Below are 15,553 nucleotides of genomic sequence, written 5' to 3'. Positions count from 1 at the left end.
AGAGTACACATAAAGGATTTGTTGGAATAAATTTTTTTAGCTCATTGGGGGGGTTGAACGGTAAAAATACCTGATCCTGTGTTTGAGCACAAGAACCACACAATTGATTAGTGTTCTTTTTCCCTTGTAAAGTACGAAAGTAAGTAGTCAAAAGCCAGTAGATCTATAGGTCGACTAAAGCCACAAAGTAGTACATATAGCATGGAGTGGGGTATTGAATGGGCCGGATTGTATTTGTATTGGTCGAGGTCTATATCGATACTTGGCCGATCCTAGATCGGGTATCGATATCTAATGAAAGGTAAAATTGTAAAAGAACCAATTTTTAATGAAAAGTAAGGGTGGGGCTGATTCCTATTGGATTTTCATATCTGAAGAACCAATTCTAAGGTTTTTGGGACTGATTCGTATTGTAAAACAAAACTCTGCCTTCAGGGCATTATATGTAGTGCAGCAGCAGTTGTTGTATTCTTTCAATCAAAAGAAGGAAAATGTTACAAAGATGAATGATGGATCCAATGGATCTACTAGACAGTTTCACTTTTCCCTCTTTCGTAGCTGGTGTAGTACCTGAAATCCTGAACCTTTTGCCCTTTTTTCGATTATAAAGCATCTCCCCACTTCTCTTCTCCCACTGTAGTATTGTGCAATCTTGTGTCAGCTACGTGAGAGGGAGAGATAGAGATAGAGATAGAGAGGGAGAGACCCAAGTCCCCATGTATTTATTTGCTTGAAGTCATTGAGAGGGAATCCATTTTTTTTGAGCTCTTTCCTTTGTTTGTACGAAAAGAAGTTGTGGTAAACGACGGATGGAAAATCAAACTCAAACTGTTCTTTCTTTAGTCTTACTCTTACCTTTTCTTTTTTATTTTAGTTCTCAATTTGGAAAACCCTTTTACATATACTTGTAATTTACTATATTCTTGTATTTAGGTGTAATATATACATATGATCTGACCCTTCCACTATTTACCTTTTTATTTTATCTATAAGTAAAATATTTTAGATGGGTTCACCCAAAAGTTAATTAATGGGTCATCAGAGCTCAAGGCTCAATCTTCCAGGCATGAAGTCAAGAGAGAGAGAGAGAGAGAGAGAGAGAGAGACAGACACACAGACAGAGAGTGAGTTGTAAGGAGCAGGAGAGTGAGAGTGAGAATGAGAAAGGAGTGATGTGAGTGAAATGAAGAAAGGGAGAAGTGGGTGGTGGTGGTGGTGTCCAGACCATCCCAGTATCCCAACAGGACAGCACAACAAAATGGGTACAATCAAAGCAATAAAAAGCATTCTTTTACTGTTCAAAGCACTAGTTTTCCTGTCTTTTTGTTATTTTTAGTAGTAAAATTAATGACCCAAAATGAAATGCTCTCTTTTTCATTTTACCATTTGTTTTTCCTGACGATGGGTTATGTGTAACCAAGCTTGGATACCTCTTAGACAAACCACTCTTCCCCAAGTATCTATTGATGGCATGATTTGTGAGTAGATCATTTCAATGACATGAAGTAGTTGAAGGGAACACACAAGAGATCACTATCATGCAAACAATGAAACAATGCTTATACATACAAAAGAAATAATACTTGTTTGTGATGTAGAAAGAAACAGAGGGTTAGATCTCGTTCTAATGCCGACGAACTTGAATCCACAACTAGGGAAAATGGAGAATTTTTTTCTATTTAAAGTACAGACCGATTACAAAGGAGCATTAGAAATCCCAATATAGAGAGGTTTGCTTACGGAAGAAGAAAACAAAGTTTAAAATTCAAGATCAAAATTCAAATGTTGAAACTTAGGCGGGCTGTTTTGCATTTGAAACGCACAAAAAAGACCAAAAAACACATACAACAGCGCCAAAGATGTTGAGCCCTGTAGATCGCTCATCGAGATCTTCAATTTGATATGTATTTCAACCCATATTGCTTAATATCTTCGACCAGTCCAAATGAACTTCTGCTGGTCCAACCGGCTCAAGATCTCATCCGATATTTCCTCTACACCATTTGTATATGTGAAATAAACTCAAGAAAGTGGGTCATGTTTGCATAGTTTCATTAATATTAATGCACCATAAGCTTAATCTCCAAAGCTAATGACTCTTTTTATACTGCCATTAGAATAAGTGTTGTCTCATAGAATGATTAGGCTTGTAAGTGTAAACAGTAGTTGCTTTTATGTGCTGCATGTATGTAACTCACTCTCAACAATTCTCATGATCATTAAGACCACCAATAATGTGATTATTGACTCAAATGACAGCAAGTGAAGTTACTAATAATAAAGCTTTGTGGTGGTTCGAACCACAAACATGTCTTCAAAATCTGTCTGTACCTACCTAATCAAAACTAACCATTGACCCTCTTGTCTTTGATGATAGACAGAGCCCCACCATGTCTCCTAACAATGACCTTACTTACATCGATTGCCTCGCTTATGATTGAAATTAATCTCTCAATTGTTCCCTTTCTCATTTTTATGAGGACCATTGATAACCATCATACCTGCCTACACTTCTCTATCTCTCTCTCTCTCTCTCTCTCTCTCTCTCTCTCTGGTATAACCAATCTTATTTCTAGGCTGTATAAGGATCAAGGATGAAGATTGTTTTACTGTTTTATCTCAATTGAGATACTTTTTCCTTTAGCTTCAAATGTCTTTAAACTCACACGAAAAATAGCGTACATCCTTGTTAAAGACGGGGTGTTATGTTGGATTTGTCAAGATCTTCGAAACGGTATATTATGGGATATACATTATGTTTTGGTCTGATCCTATTCCGTTTGGCAATTTCTGGGTTCAAGGGTATTCTTGTACTTCTTCAGGTTAGGGCTTCTCTATATATTGTTTTTATCTCTGATAGGACTGTAAGAAAGGTTTTGTAACATTTCCAGAGAATAGTGAACTTCATTCTGTTGCTCAGTCGTAGATGTAGCTTCCATCTTGAAGATGAACCACGTAAATCCGGTGTTTGTGTGTATGCTTGTTCTTCTCTGTTTTTATATTTCTTCTACAAATCGTCATTTTGGACATTGTTTTCTTAACCCACAAAACACACAACCCAATAATAAAATAGGTAAATCTTGAAGTGGGTGAAATTCTAAAGATGAAAACCATCAAAGCATACAAGTCCACGAAACCAAGTGAAGTTGGTTGGGTATCCAGTTGGGGGGAAGCAGCCCCATCAGTTCATCCTTGAAGTAGTTCACCTCCCCTGTTCCTTCCATGATCCATTCCCCAACATCACAACAAAACAAGTTAGGACAAAACAAACTCCAATTCCAAGAGAAGAAAAAAAAAACATTTTCCTATTTCGCACATGAAAGGGGATTGACTATATATGTTGGAAAACAACTTCTAAGAAGTCCAAAAGAGTAGTTGTAAGTAGACCATAGAAAGTAGAAAACCCACCATTTGTTTTTAACTTTAAACTGCACTAAACTCTAGGCGTAGACTTTGGTGGTGAGTTCTGCAATAAAATAAATCAGAAATGCCTTAAAATTTCCTTTGAAAGAACAAAGAAAAGCATTTCCATGGTTGATTGTGTTTGGATGAGTTCTTCACTGAAGATACTCTCTTAAGTAGCTTAGTAAAGCAGAGGAATGGCAGTACTCAATTAGTACATTTGCTTGTTGACAAATTCCTGGGTTTTGATTTTCTATGGCATTTGGTTTTGAACTTGAAAGCATAGGGGGATAGCTAGCTAGGGTTGTGACCTAAGACTGATCTAGATGACTCAAATTGCCTTTCTCGTTTTTTCCACAAGTAAATTAAGAAGAGCTTGTCCATGGTCGATTGTGTTTGGATGAATCCATCAACAGAAGATACTGTAGTTGCTAAGTAAAGCAGCCGCATGGCAGTATTAAAAGAGTACATTTGCTAGATGACATTGACAATGTTCCTGAGTTTTTGCCTTTTCCATATAGCATTTGAGTTCAAACTTGAACCAACAAGGCCGTTACTGAATAGTTTAAGACCCTACTCTACTCCCTAGATGAATCATTTGTTTATGGAGAAATAAAATAAAATAAGGTGACTTTTTTAGGTCACATTCCAGATTATGACTTGAGAACATTTCTTATGAATTCATATATAACTAAAAGCCTTTTTTCCCAAAAGAAAATAATTCTAACTCTGAAATGGAATGCAAATTGCAATATGAAAGATTAAGCATGTGCCCTCCATTATGTTCGTACTTGTTTGAACTATATAAGATTGCCAAGGTGATCCACATTGGTCTTGCTGCAACGGTAAAGGTTGTTCCATTGTGACCAAGTGGTCATGGGTTCGAGTCTAGAAGCTGTCTCTTTGTGAAAGCAAGGGTAAAGCTCCATACATTATGGTCCTCCCTAGACCCCACAGTGGTGAGAGCCTCGTGTATTAAGTACACCCTTTTTTCTAAGGTGATCCTAGTTGTATGTTCCCATTTTAATAGTCTTTGGTAAGTTGGCCAAGGACAAGAGCTTGTCTAATAGAGAAGTCACACTCTCCTGATCCATTTTAAACCTTAAACTGGGCCACTACCCATGTGGGTAGACAAAAGAATCTGAGCCCAACCCATCTACATCATGATTTTAGTATACGGTATAGGATTGGGTATTGGTCACCTTCAAAACCTATATGATACCATAGATCGGTATGAATTGACCCTGTATCGAACAAGTTTACCTCAGATTTTTTTGACTGGTTTACCCTTGGTCTATATCGTTTCACCGATACAATACCAGCAAGATACCATGATTGGTGATTATAACGATATCAACATGGCAATCCGAGACCGATACCGATACCTCAAACCATGATCTATATTCCTAACTGCTATTTGGAGATGGAGATTGACTATAGAGGAAATTGGCTCCCTGCATGAAGAACAGGAAGTCAAAAGTGACAGTTGTTCAACCTATGACTTTCAACCACCACTTGAAAACAGCTTAAAGTGGACAGAGAGAGAGAGTTAGTTGTGAATTTGTGAGGACTGAGGAGATGGGAAATAAGTGAGGATTTGGTTAGTAATGGACAATGATGTACTTATAGGTCATGGCAGCTAGGCAAGGCAACCTCTTTTTCATTCCTATCTTTTTTATTTTTCTTTCTCCTTATTATGTTTTGAGGGATGGTGGTGCAGTGCATTGCATTGCATTCTTAAAGTAGGTAAATGGGCATTTCCATTTGATATTTGATGATACAATCATTCAGGTGGTGCAAAGTAAATGATGTGCTTTTTTTTCTAATCATTTCTGGGTCTTAATCTCTCTTATGCTGGGATGAGTGTGTACTTTAAATTCTAAATTGTGGGTTTTATGTAAATGTAATGTTCATACCTAAGCATCAAAGCGTCCACTCAGAGCTTCCCCAATCATTGACTTAGACATAGACTTTTCTTTGACTACTAATTAAAGGATCCTCATTACTACTCCTATACTAAATTGCCCCCTTTGGGCATTACCCCCATTCAGACTTTGTTGTTCCAAATGATCCGGATCTCCAATACCAGTACTGGGGGGTGCTGTGCGCATCGTGCGGCGCAGCACCGCCCCCAGTAGTGGGGGCGATAATTTTCCGTCGGCGTGGGTTCAATTCTGCACTTTATTTATTTCATGTCTTGGGTTCGTTAACTGAAATCCATATAAAAGAAGGGAAGAGTGCAAGTTTGGCCCGACAAACCCAAACCTGAGCCCGAGCCCACCCTGTGCCCGGTAGGGCCTGGGTTGGGCTTTACAGCCCAAAGTAAGATTCCTAGGCCCGAGCTAGGGCGAACTAGGCTTGGGCTGAGGCTTTGGGTTGAGCCTGGCTCAGCAGGGCCTGGGTTGGGCTTTTAAGCCCAAAGTGTGGGCGAGGGCTGGGATTCTAGGCCTGAGCTAGGGTTGGGCCGAGAGTGAGCTGAGACCTTGGGTTGAGCTGGCTCAGCAGACCCTGGCCAACAAGGGAATGATAATCTACAAATAAAAATCCAAGAGTATAATTGGCAAGGACCAACACTTTACAGTTAAGGGGTCATGAGTTCACTCTCCAAAAGGCGTACCTATATAAAAACATTGGTTACTACTAGACTAATCAAATAGTCTAATGATAAAATAGGGCCAAGCCTGCCCTCCCTAAGCCCAAAAGGGCTGGGCCTGGGTTGCAATATATCAACCCGACATAGGGTTGGGTTGGGCTTGGGCATTTCTGGTTAATGGGTGTACATTAGATAGAATGCTTCTGTATAGTGGAAGGACCACAAGGGAGATGAATTTAGATGCGAGACAGAAAATTAAAATTTTGAACATGTCTCCCAACTATAACGTCTGCCAATGTTCTTTACTAAAGTCCTTCTAATTGAAATCTAATTTATAAGATCATCATCAAATCATTCCAGTTGGGCAAACAAGAATTCCTGGTGAGACCCTGTTGTAAGGGTGTAAATCCGTCGCTTTGGTCTGGTTCAATTCGGATTTTAACAGTTTCCTCTAATTAGGTTATTATTGGTTTGATATCTGTGTTATATACAAAAATTAAAAAAAATACAGTATACCATGTTTTTCCCCCTTTTTTATTTTTTTGTTTCTTATTGGTCTCCTTTGCGTTTTTATTGGTTTGGTTTCGGATTTGATTCGGTTTCAATCGGGCCATTCGGGCTGATCAAGTCGGTATAGTTTTTATTAATCTCTAAGCAAAGAAGCATCTTGGAACAGCCCATTAACATCCGGACCTTTATCCACTCCATTTCCTGGGCAAGTCCATTTCCCCAAGTTCCTCTAATAGAGGAGGTGGAAATGACCACTCTACCCCTGCCTGAACACATTGCACAGGTGGGGTCCACCTCCTGTATTAAAGGAACTTGGGGAAAAAGAGTAGGCAGGAATTGGAGCAGATAAAAATACTTAACATTCTCTCCAGTTGCTGTGTCAGTCTACATGTGTTGTGTGTGTCTTGAATTCTTCTACTTGTTTTGAAGTTTATCCCGCTTTGACAATTTTTTGTGGCGATTTGAAGGAGAAATTTTGTGACGTATGTGGTGGCACCTTAGGTTTTCTGGAGAGAGTTCTTGTTGCGACCTTTGACATTTGGGTATTCTTGAAAAATCTCCATTGTATTTTTCTGCCATCAAAATTTAATTATTTTCAACTTGGCCTATGGATGTAACACATCAAATTGGTGTTTGAACCATGTTAAATCTCTGTATCAGCTTTGCTTAAACCTATTTTGCTTCTTTGTATTTCTTGATGATTGCGTTAACAACATGTCTACCCAACATCTAGATGTTGCTTCAGAAACCCAAAGGATTCATCCTAGATGAAGAATTTGGTTAATGAAGGACCAAGAAAATGACTCTTGTATTTGCATATGATAGGAGTGACAGAATTGGGACTCCACACTTCATCTTGAAGCCCTCTAATTCAGATAGTATTACAACAAAGAAACCTAAAGGTGAGTCAATCACCTAAGCTGACATGCTCATTATCCATGAGCTCATTTAGTCGGAGGAGAAGAAAAGAATGTTAGATTAGATTAAATTGAAGTCGATTCCATCCTCTCGGTGCAGTTGAGATTTAGGATTACGGTTTTCAGGATCAAGCAATTATCGCCCCTAGTGCTGGGGGTGGTGCTGTGCGCATCGTGCCGCGCAGCACCGCCCATGTAACCGTGCACACATGGGTAGTGCTGCACGATGCACAGCACCCCCAGTACTGGGGGTGATAAGGACCCTTCAGGATCCGGATCCCCACATTGCACTCGTACTCTTATTCACCCTGGAAAGGAAACTCTTTTGTGGTATGATCCATGGTTGATCAATGGACCCATTGCCCAGTCTGGTTTATTGATTGCTGATGCTCTTGGCCGTCATGCCTTTGAGCGTGTTGAACATATTTTGTTGGATGGTCAGAGGTGGGTTAATCGTACTCATGATCCAGCCCTTGATGATAGATGGGAAGAGATTCAAGCAACGAAGATTCACAGCAGAATTCAGGAAGATTTGGTTGTTTGGGCACCTACATCGAGTGGGAAATTTAGTTTGAAAAGTGCGTGGGATGTGGTGCGTGGTGGCTGTGAGCGAAAGGAATGGTATAATCTGGTTTGGTTTCCTCATTCACAACCCAGGTTCTCATTTGTCTGTTGGGTGGCGTTGTGGGGTAGATTGCCTACTCGGTCCTTGCTTGCTAGGTGGGGAACTGTGATTGATCCCACCTGTTATCTTTGTGGCAATGCGGTTGAGACAACTGATCACCTTTTGTTTGAATGTGATTTCTCTTCTGCTGTGTGGAGGGAGGTGTTGAGTCTCAATGGATTCAATAGGAACCCGCTGGGCACTTGGAAGGATGTGGTTGAATGGTTGGTTTCTCATTTCAATGGAGGATCTCTCTTAGGCTCGGTTAGGAAGTTCAGTTTCATCTCCTCGGTTTATCGGCTTTGGCAGGAGAGGAATGCAAGGGCGCATCTCAAAAGGCCAAGTCTGGCTACAGCCGTTCTGTTCTGAAGAGCATTGAGCGTGATGTTAGGGGCAGGTTTTCTAACTTGGCTTTGAAAGTTGAGGACAATAGGCGACACACGGGAGTTTTTTGAGAGGTGGGGTATTTCAGTGCTGTATTCTCTTTCATTGCCCACTTTTCATACCTGGCCTATGCCACCTGTTGGGTGAATAGCAATCAATTGTGATGGCTCTGTAAAAGGTGGTTTTGGAGGGTATGGTGCCATCGGTAGAAATTACCGGGGAGAGCCAGTTTTTGCTCTTGCAGGTGGAATTCAAGAATCCGATGTCGTTTGTATGGAACTACATGCAATTCGGAGTGGCTTGCAGCGGGCGAGGGTCTTCAACTTGTCGCAAGTCCAAGTTAGATCAGACTCTCAGGTTGCAATTCAGATGGTGGTTGGAACTTACAAGGTTCCTTGCGGAGTTCTGTGGTTGGTTGAGGAGATCTGCGAATTGCGTGATTCTTTTCGCAGTTGTACTTTCATTCACCATGTGAGGGAGATAAATTGTTGTGCAGATTATCTAGCTGGCTATACATCTGTGGCTCAGATTATCCATTTTGATTTGCATAACCTTCCTTTGATACTTTCTGAAATGATACAGAATGATGCCAAAGGGAAGGTTTACTCAAGAATGTAATGTGATCTTATTATAATATATAAAAGTGTCCTCTTAACCAAAAAAACCAAAAAAAAAAAAAAAAATTACTTAATGTCCTCTCCAACCACCCATCCAACGGTTGGAAGGATTTGGACATATATCCTAACACCTGCCAATACGTAGGGATGTCTGTCCTCCCTACCATAGGATGGAAGGTTAGAGAGGATTTTTTTCAAGCTCTTTCACTACTGCTTTGATCTCTTTAGGGTTGGTGTCGATTGTCGGAATCTCATCGGCGTCAAACTGCTAGGACCACAAACCCATTCCCACTCATCGTCTTAGTAAGTATGCATACATACATGTACATGTACGTATAAATCAAAGAAATGTCTTTTTACATATCAAAACTTTGATACTGAAAAAAAAAATCCACAATTTTTATAAGTATGCGTACTAAACATGTATAATACAAATATAAAAGTAGGGTAAAATGTACAGTACCCCTCTAATGCAGCCAATATTCTTCATACCTTCCTAATAAATGCTATAAAATGATCAAACTATCCTTTTTTCTATCTTTTCCAAAATTTGAAAAGCCCTAATTGACCTGATCTATTTACTAAAATTTAAAAAGACCAAAATGACCTCATTTTCCCTAAATCATCATCTTCTTCTACGATGTAGATACGTAATACTACTATCACCATCACCACCACTACCACCCACCATTAACACTATCACCACAGCCCTTAGCAGCGACCAAACCAGAGGGTCGGTGGTCTGGATACTGGCGAAGGATTGTCGTGCTCCAGACTGCGATGCCGACGTCAGATGCCCGTGAAAGTGGACAGCGATCATGAACCAAGGGATAGAGGTCATGGCTATGCTCCGACAACTTCTATTTTTTATACTCCACTTTTCTGCACCATTGTAATTTCTTCCCCCCTCCCTATTCCCCTATGTCCCCTTCTTCTCCGTCTTCGATACCCACTCTCCATCCCTCGCCCTCTTCCACTGCCGAACTCTGGACCAATCTGCAAGTGTCCATATTGTTTCTCACTGGGATTGCTACAGGGTCTCATCTTATGTGATTGCTAATGGGTTCGGTTTTCTGCCATTTCTGCTCATCTTGGCCTTTTTGTTCTCTGCTCCTCTGTACTGGCTTGTGGGTCTGAACCGAAGCTTCACAGCTTTCATGTATTTTCTGCTACTGATATGGCTGATTCTATACACGGCCAACTCGGTTGTGGTTTGTTGCAGTGTTATGATGTCGAATTTTATAGTTGGGAACTCTGTGATTTCAGGGGTGATGTGTTCATTCTTTTATAAGATGCATAAAGATTGAAGAACTGAAACCTACAAACGGGAAAAAAAAGAAGTAAAGTAGCAGTGTAATATGATCCATGACATTCCAACCACAAAGAAAAAGAAAAACAATCAATCGCGCCAACGGAGACGGCTGACACCATTGCAGTACTTGTAAACCGATAACTCATTTTACAACACTCTTTTGGGATTGGAGACTTGGGAAGCAAAAACCACCACCGCCCTCCCACCATCCACCCAAAAGAAAAAAAGAGTCCAAAACGGCGTCTGAACTCTGAATCAGAGAAGAAAGAAGATTAGGGTTTGGACTTGGGACCTCAGGCTAAGAGAGGACAGTGCGATGGGTTCGTTCTTTTTTATTTCTGGGTATTTCATGCCGAAGATTAGGGTTCGGGCCTAAGGTTCACATATATTTCCAGTGCAGAAATGGTTTCGGAAAGATGAGTTGCAGGTTGGGAGCTTCTTAAATCTCAGAAGGTTGGACTTAAATTGCCCTGCAGATTTGTGGATGATCGTGGGGGGAAGAAGAAGATTGAGCTGCGCTGGCTAACAAGAACATGGGTAAAATAGGAACAGAGGGCGGTGATGGTGGTTGGTGGGTGGCGGTGGTGGTGGTATTGGGTAAAAAGAAAAAGAAGAAGGCATTCGTGTCATTTTACCCATCACGGGCAAATAGGTCCGGGCATTTAGATGTTTTCAAATTTTAGAAATCATAGAAGAGGAGGGTAGTTTGTTCATTTTTAGCATTTAACGCCTGGTCTGAACTTAAATGATTTTAGGGAGGGTACTTTGCAGGTGCACTTGGAAATATTGAGTGTGTTATAAAGGGTACGTGCATTTAGACGCCTGCATTCCCAAATCTCAACATCGAAAGCTCTAAATCTCTTAGATAGAATCAGAGATAGATAAGATAGGATTAAAGATACGTAGAATTAGAGATTGAGTTGAATTATGGGGTAATTACTATCATTATCCTACACTTAGTTTATATTTATTAAATTACCCAACTTTAAACTTCTTTTCTGATACTACCCTGCTTCTAAACTTTTACATCTCCCTCTACCCTCATGTTTTTAAGTATTCAGAGTACCCTTCCTTTTCACCTAATATAACCTGTTAAACTATTTAATCTACCTTTACCCAAAAAAAATATCTATTTAATCTACCACTCATCTTCTATTTTTTATTTTTTTTTGTCATTAAAATAGTAAAAAATGAAAGCACCCATCCACTTCTTCTCTCTCCTGTTTTTTAGTCCATTGGATATTTTGTTCTGTTTTTTTTTCAATTTTTCTATTTAATTAATTTTTTATTCAACATTTCATTCTCATTGTTCTTCTTCGAACAGTTCATGGTTTCAAGTATCGGTATCATATCGTCGGTATCAAGCAATACATATCGGTGTTGCTAGTAATCGATACCAATACTGCGTTGATACCGTTTCGGTAGCACGGTACAAACAAAGGGTAAAATGATAAGAAAACCCATTTTTAAGGAGATTCCAGGGTAATTTTGCCCCATACAACCAATCCAGGTTGATACCGTATCGGTATAGTATCGGTTTTGTAAGTTATCGATACTCGTTCTAATACCGTGCACTAAAACCATGGAACTAATCGACTCTCTTCAATAATAATAAAAAGTAAATTAAATAAAAACAGGAAGAGAGAGAAGAAGTGGGATGCTTTGAAGAGAGTTGACGCACGGTATTGGTAACCTGCAAAATTGATATGATACCGATATGGTATCGGCTTGGATTAGCTCTATCGGGTAAAATTAGCCCTGAATCTCCTTAAAAAATGAGTTTTTTTTTAACAATTTTACCCCATGTCCATATCGTGCTACCGACACGGTATTGGGTTGGATCGGTTATATCGAGCAAAATTACCCCTGAATCTCCTTAAAAGATGAGTTTTCCAACCATTTTACCCCTTGTTCGTACTATACTACCCTGATATGGTATCAGCATGATATTGGTATCGATGACTAGCAAAACTAGTATGTATCGTCCGATATGATACCGATACTTAGAACCATGATCTGTTCGAACTTCGAAGAAGAACGATGAAGATGAAATGTTGACTAAAAGATTAATTAATTAGAAGAATTGAAGAAAAAAAAAATTGAATGGAGTAAAAAACGGGAGAGAGAGAAGTGGGTGGGTGCTTTCATTTTTTACTATTTTAATGACAAAAAAGGTAAAAAGTAGATGATGAATGGGAGGTTAAATAGATTTTTTTTTGGTAGAAGGAGGCTAAATAGATTACCATGTGGATTAGTGTGTGGTTTGTGTGATTACACTTTCATAAAAAAAAAATAAAAAGATTAACAGGTTAGTAGGTGAAAAGGAAGGGCAATCTGGGTATTTAAAAACATCAAGGTAAAAGGAAATGTAAAAATTTAAAAAACAGGGTAGTATTAGAAAAGAAGTTTAAAGTAGGGTAATTTTAATAAATATAGGCTAAGTGTAGGGTAGTCATAGTAATTGCCTCTAAATAGATTAACAGGTTACTAAGTGAAAAGGAAGGGCAATCTAGGTATTTAAAAAGATGAGGGTAGAAGGAGATGTAAAAGTTTAAAAGCAGGGTAGTATCAGAAAAGAAAGTTAAGTTAGGATAGTTTTAGTAATATAGGCTCAGTGTAGGGTAGTGATAGTAATTGCCCCTTAGTTATAACCTCCTGATAAGCATGAGCTGAGCCAACCTCCTTTCCCGTTAGATTCGAAATTTGAAAGCGAGTTCAAATTTGAATCTTCCGTTACAATCTTCATCTACGAAGCCTTAAATCGCACATCCTTTAACTCGCCGCCCAAGCTCGAGTTGCAGCATATTCATCCTTCAATCCCTAAATCGCACATCCTTCAGTTCTCCGCCCAAGCTCGAGTTGCAGAGGCGAGCCCCCTTACTCTTCTCGTCTGATCCCGATTGAGACCCATCTTCTAATCTTTCCTTTGATTTTGAACAGGGTGAGTAGTTAAAGCTAGGATGAACCAGAAGCACTGACGGAGGAGAAAGAGGAGGAAACTCAGATTGTTGGTGAAGTCTTGAGAATCAAAGAGATTCTTTTTGACAGTTAATAATATCAGGTTTGTTTCTTACTACCACCGCTACTCTTTCAACCTGTTCTTTCAATTTTGGTTTCAGTGCTTGCTACTGTAAAGGGTTTTAGCTCGTTTGGATTTTCCATTGCTTGTTGATCAGATTAAAATGACAAATGTTTATCCGCTGTCCTGGTAGTTAATATCAGTGTTTGTTTAAATGCCCATTCCCGAACTTACTAACTATGCTCATCATCGCAACAAGAGCTGCTCCACAGCCAGAACACTCCGATGCCTGCGGATGTTGATTTCCATCTCCTCCCCATCGGTAATGCCAAACACATCTCTGATCTCCCCGACGAGTGCCTGGCCTACATCTTCAAGTTCCTGGGCTCCCTCGACGGCAAAAGTTGCTCTCTCGTCTGCCGCCGTTGGTTCCGCTGCGAGGGTCAGAGCCAACAACGCCTCTCTCTCAATGCCAAATCCGATCTCCTCCCTGTCATTCCCTCTCTCTTCACTCGCTTCGATTTCGTTACCGAACTTGCCCTCAAATGTGATCCCCGATCCATCAGCATAGGCGACGACGCTCTTGTTCTCATCTCTCTCCGCTGCCGTAACCTCATTTGCCTCAAGCTCTGTTGTTGCCTTGATTTGACCCATGTAGGCATGGTCTCTGTTGCCGTCCATTGCAAGGGATTGAAGAAGCTCTATTGTGATTCCTGCATCTTTGGTGCCAAGGGCATGAACGCTGTCCTCGATCACTCTTCCTCCCTCGAAGAGCTTTCGGTCAAGCGTCTCACCGGCATCACTAACATGCCTATTGGACCAGGTGTCGCTGCGTATTCCCTTAAGACCATCTGCATCGAGGGTCTCAACAACAGCGAGTACTTCGGACCCCTGATTATCAGCTCCAAGAATCTCAGGACCTTGAAGATCTTAGGCTGCCGCGATGGGGATTGGAATAAGCTCCTCGAAGCCATAGCGGAACAAGTAACTGGTCTGGTTGAGGTCGAAGTGAGGACAGATCTAAGCAACGTCGGCCTTGCTGCCATATCTAATTGGTCAAATTTGGAGATCTTGTACCTATTTACGACTTCCAGGCGCGCGGGGCTTGTGTCCATTGCTGACCACTGCAAGCTCTTAAGGGTTCTCCACATCCATGGATGGGAGATACGTGATGGGGGCCTTATTGCCATTGCCAAACAGTGCCCTAACATTCAGGAGTTGGTTCTGGTCGGTGCCAAGCCTACTTGTTTGAGTTTAGGCCTCCTCGCTTCCAATTGCCAGAATCTCGAGCGTTTAGCACTGTGTTGGAGTAACACGTTTGGTGACGAAGAGATTTCATGTATTGCTGCTAAATGCATGGCATTGAAGAATTTCTGTATCATAGCCTGTCCTGTAACTGATCATGGGATGGATGCAATTTCCGGTGGATTCCCTAAGCTGGTCGAGTTGAAGGTTAAGAAATGCTGGGGAGTAACTTGTGAAGGTGCGGATAGGTTGAGGGCATGTCGGGTTTCATTGGCTGTCAATTTAGATCACAGCGAATTCGAAGTTTTCCCAACCAGATCATTTTTTGATCGATCCTAAATGTATTATCTATCAGTTACGTAGCGATACTTAGAACTATGGGTTAATACTGATGGGTGAATTTTGTTTATCTATGATTAATGTTGCTCATAATAGTATAATATCTGAGGAACACTTCCACACTACTAGTATTGGCATGCATTCTCATTTATGTCCATGCATAAATGTATATTGATAATATTACCACCACTAGATCTCTTGATTTTTCAATGCATGATTTTATCATTTGGCAAACTCTGTTTGAAACAAAGAAGATGAATTCAGACGCAAATGACAAAAAAAGAAATTCTGAATGTGTCTTCTATCTGTAACATTTACCAATGTTCATTTATAGGATCATCATCAGATTTGCCAGTTGAAGGCATCCACCCCACCTGAAACATCCTCCTGACCCTTTGTATGCTCTACCTACTAGTTTTGCTGTGTTTAGTGCCCTTAACATTTAGGACCTACAGATGCTAGTTTTATCTAAGCTTTTACTTATGTTGTGCCCTCATTTTATATTTACAGCCCCTTCCACCTCCACCCACTCCCATCCTCACGGCCTCACC

At 40.3% G+C, this 15,553-nt stretch overlaps 2 protein-coding genes across 2 annotated transcripts; both read left to right on the top strand.

Moving 5' to 3' along the window:
* The first annotated feature begins 7,648 nt into the window (after positions 1 to 7,648).
* LOC122661771 lies at positions 7,649 to 9,088 on the top strand. The gene is made up of 2 exons (XM_043857275.1): positions 7,649 to 8,429; positions 8,622 to 9,088. The coding sequence occupies exons 1-2, from the start codon at positions 7,649 to 7,651 to the stop codon at positions 9,086 to 9,088; spliced, it is 1,248 nt and encodes a 415-aa protein (XP_043713210.1).
* Positions 9,089 to 13,703: 4,615 nt separating this feature from the next.
* On the top strand, positions 13,704 to 15,002 carry LOC122661770 (F-box protein At1g47056-like). The gene has a single exon (XM_043857273.1). It carries the CDS (start codon positions 13,704 to 13,706, stop codon positions 15,000 to 15,002), a length of 1,299 nt encoding a protein of 432 aa, XP_043713208.1.
* Positions 15,003 to 15,553: the final 551 nt, after the last annotated feature.

Source organism: Telopea speciosissima, chromosome 5 (assembly GCF_018873765.1).
Source record: "Telopea speciosissima isolate NSW1024214 ecotype Mountain lineage chromosome 5, Tspe_v1, whole genome shotgun sequence".
In the NCBI taxonomy this organism is placed as follows: Eukaryota; Viridiplantae; Streptophyta; class Magnoliopsida; order Proteales; family Proteaceae; genus Telopea; species Telopea speciosissima.
This window is presented reverse-complemented; position numbering and strand designations above follow the sequence as displayed.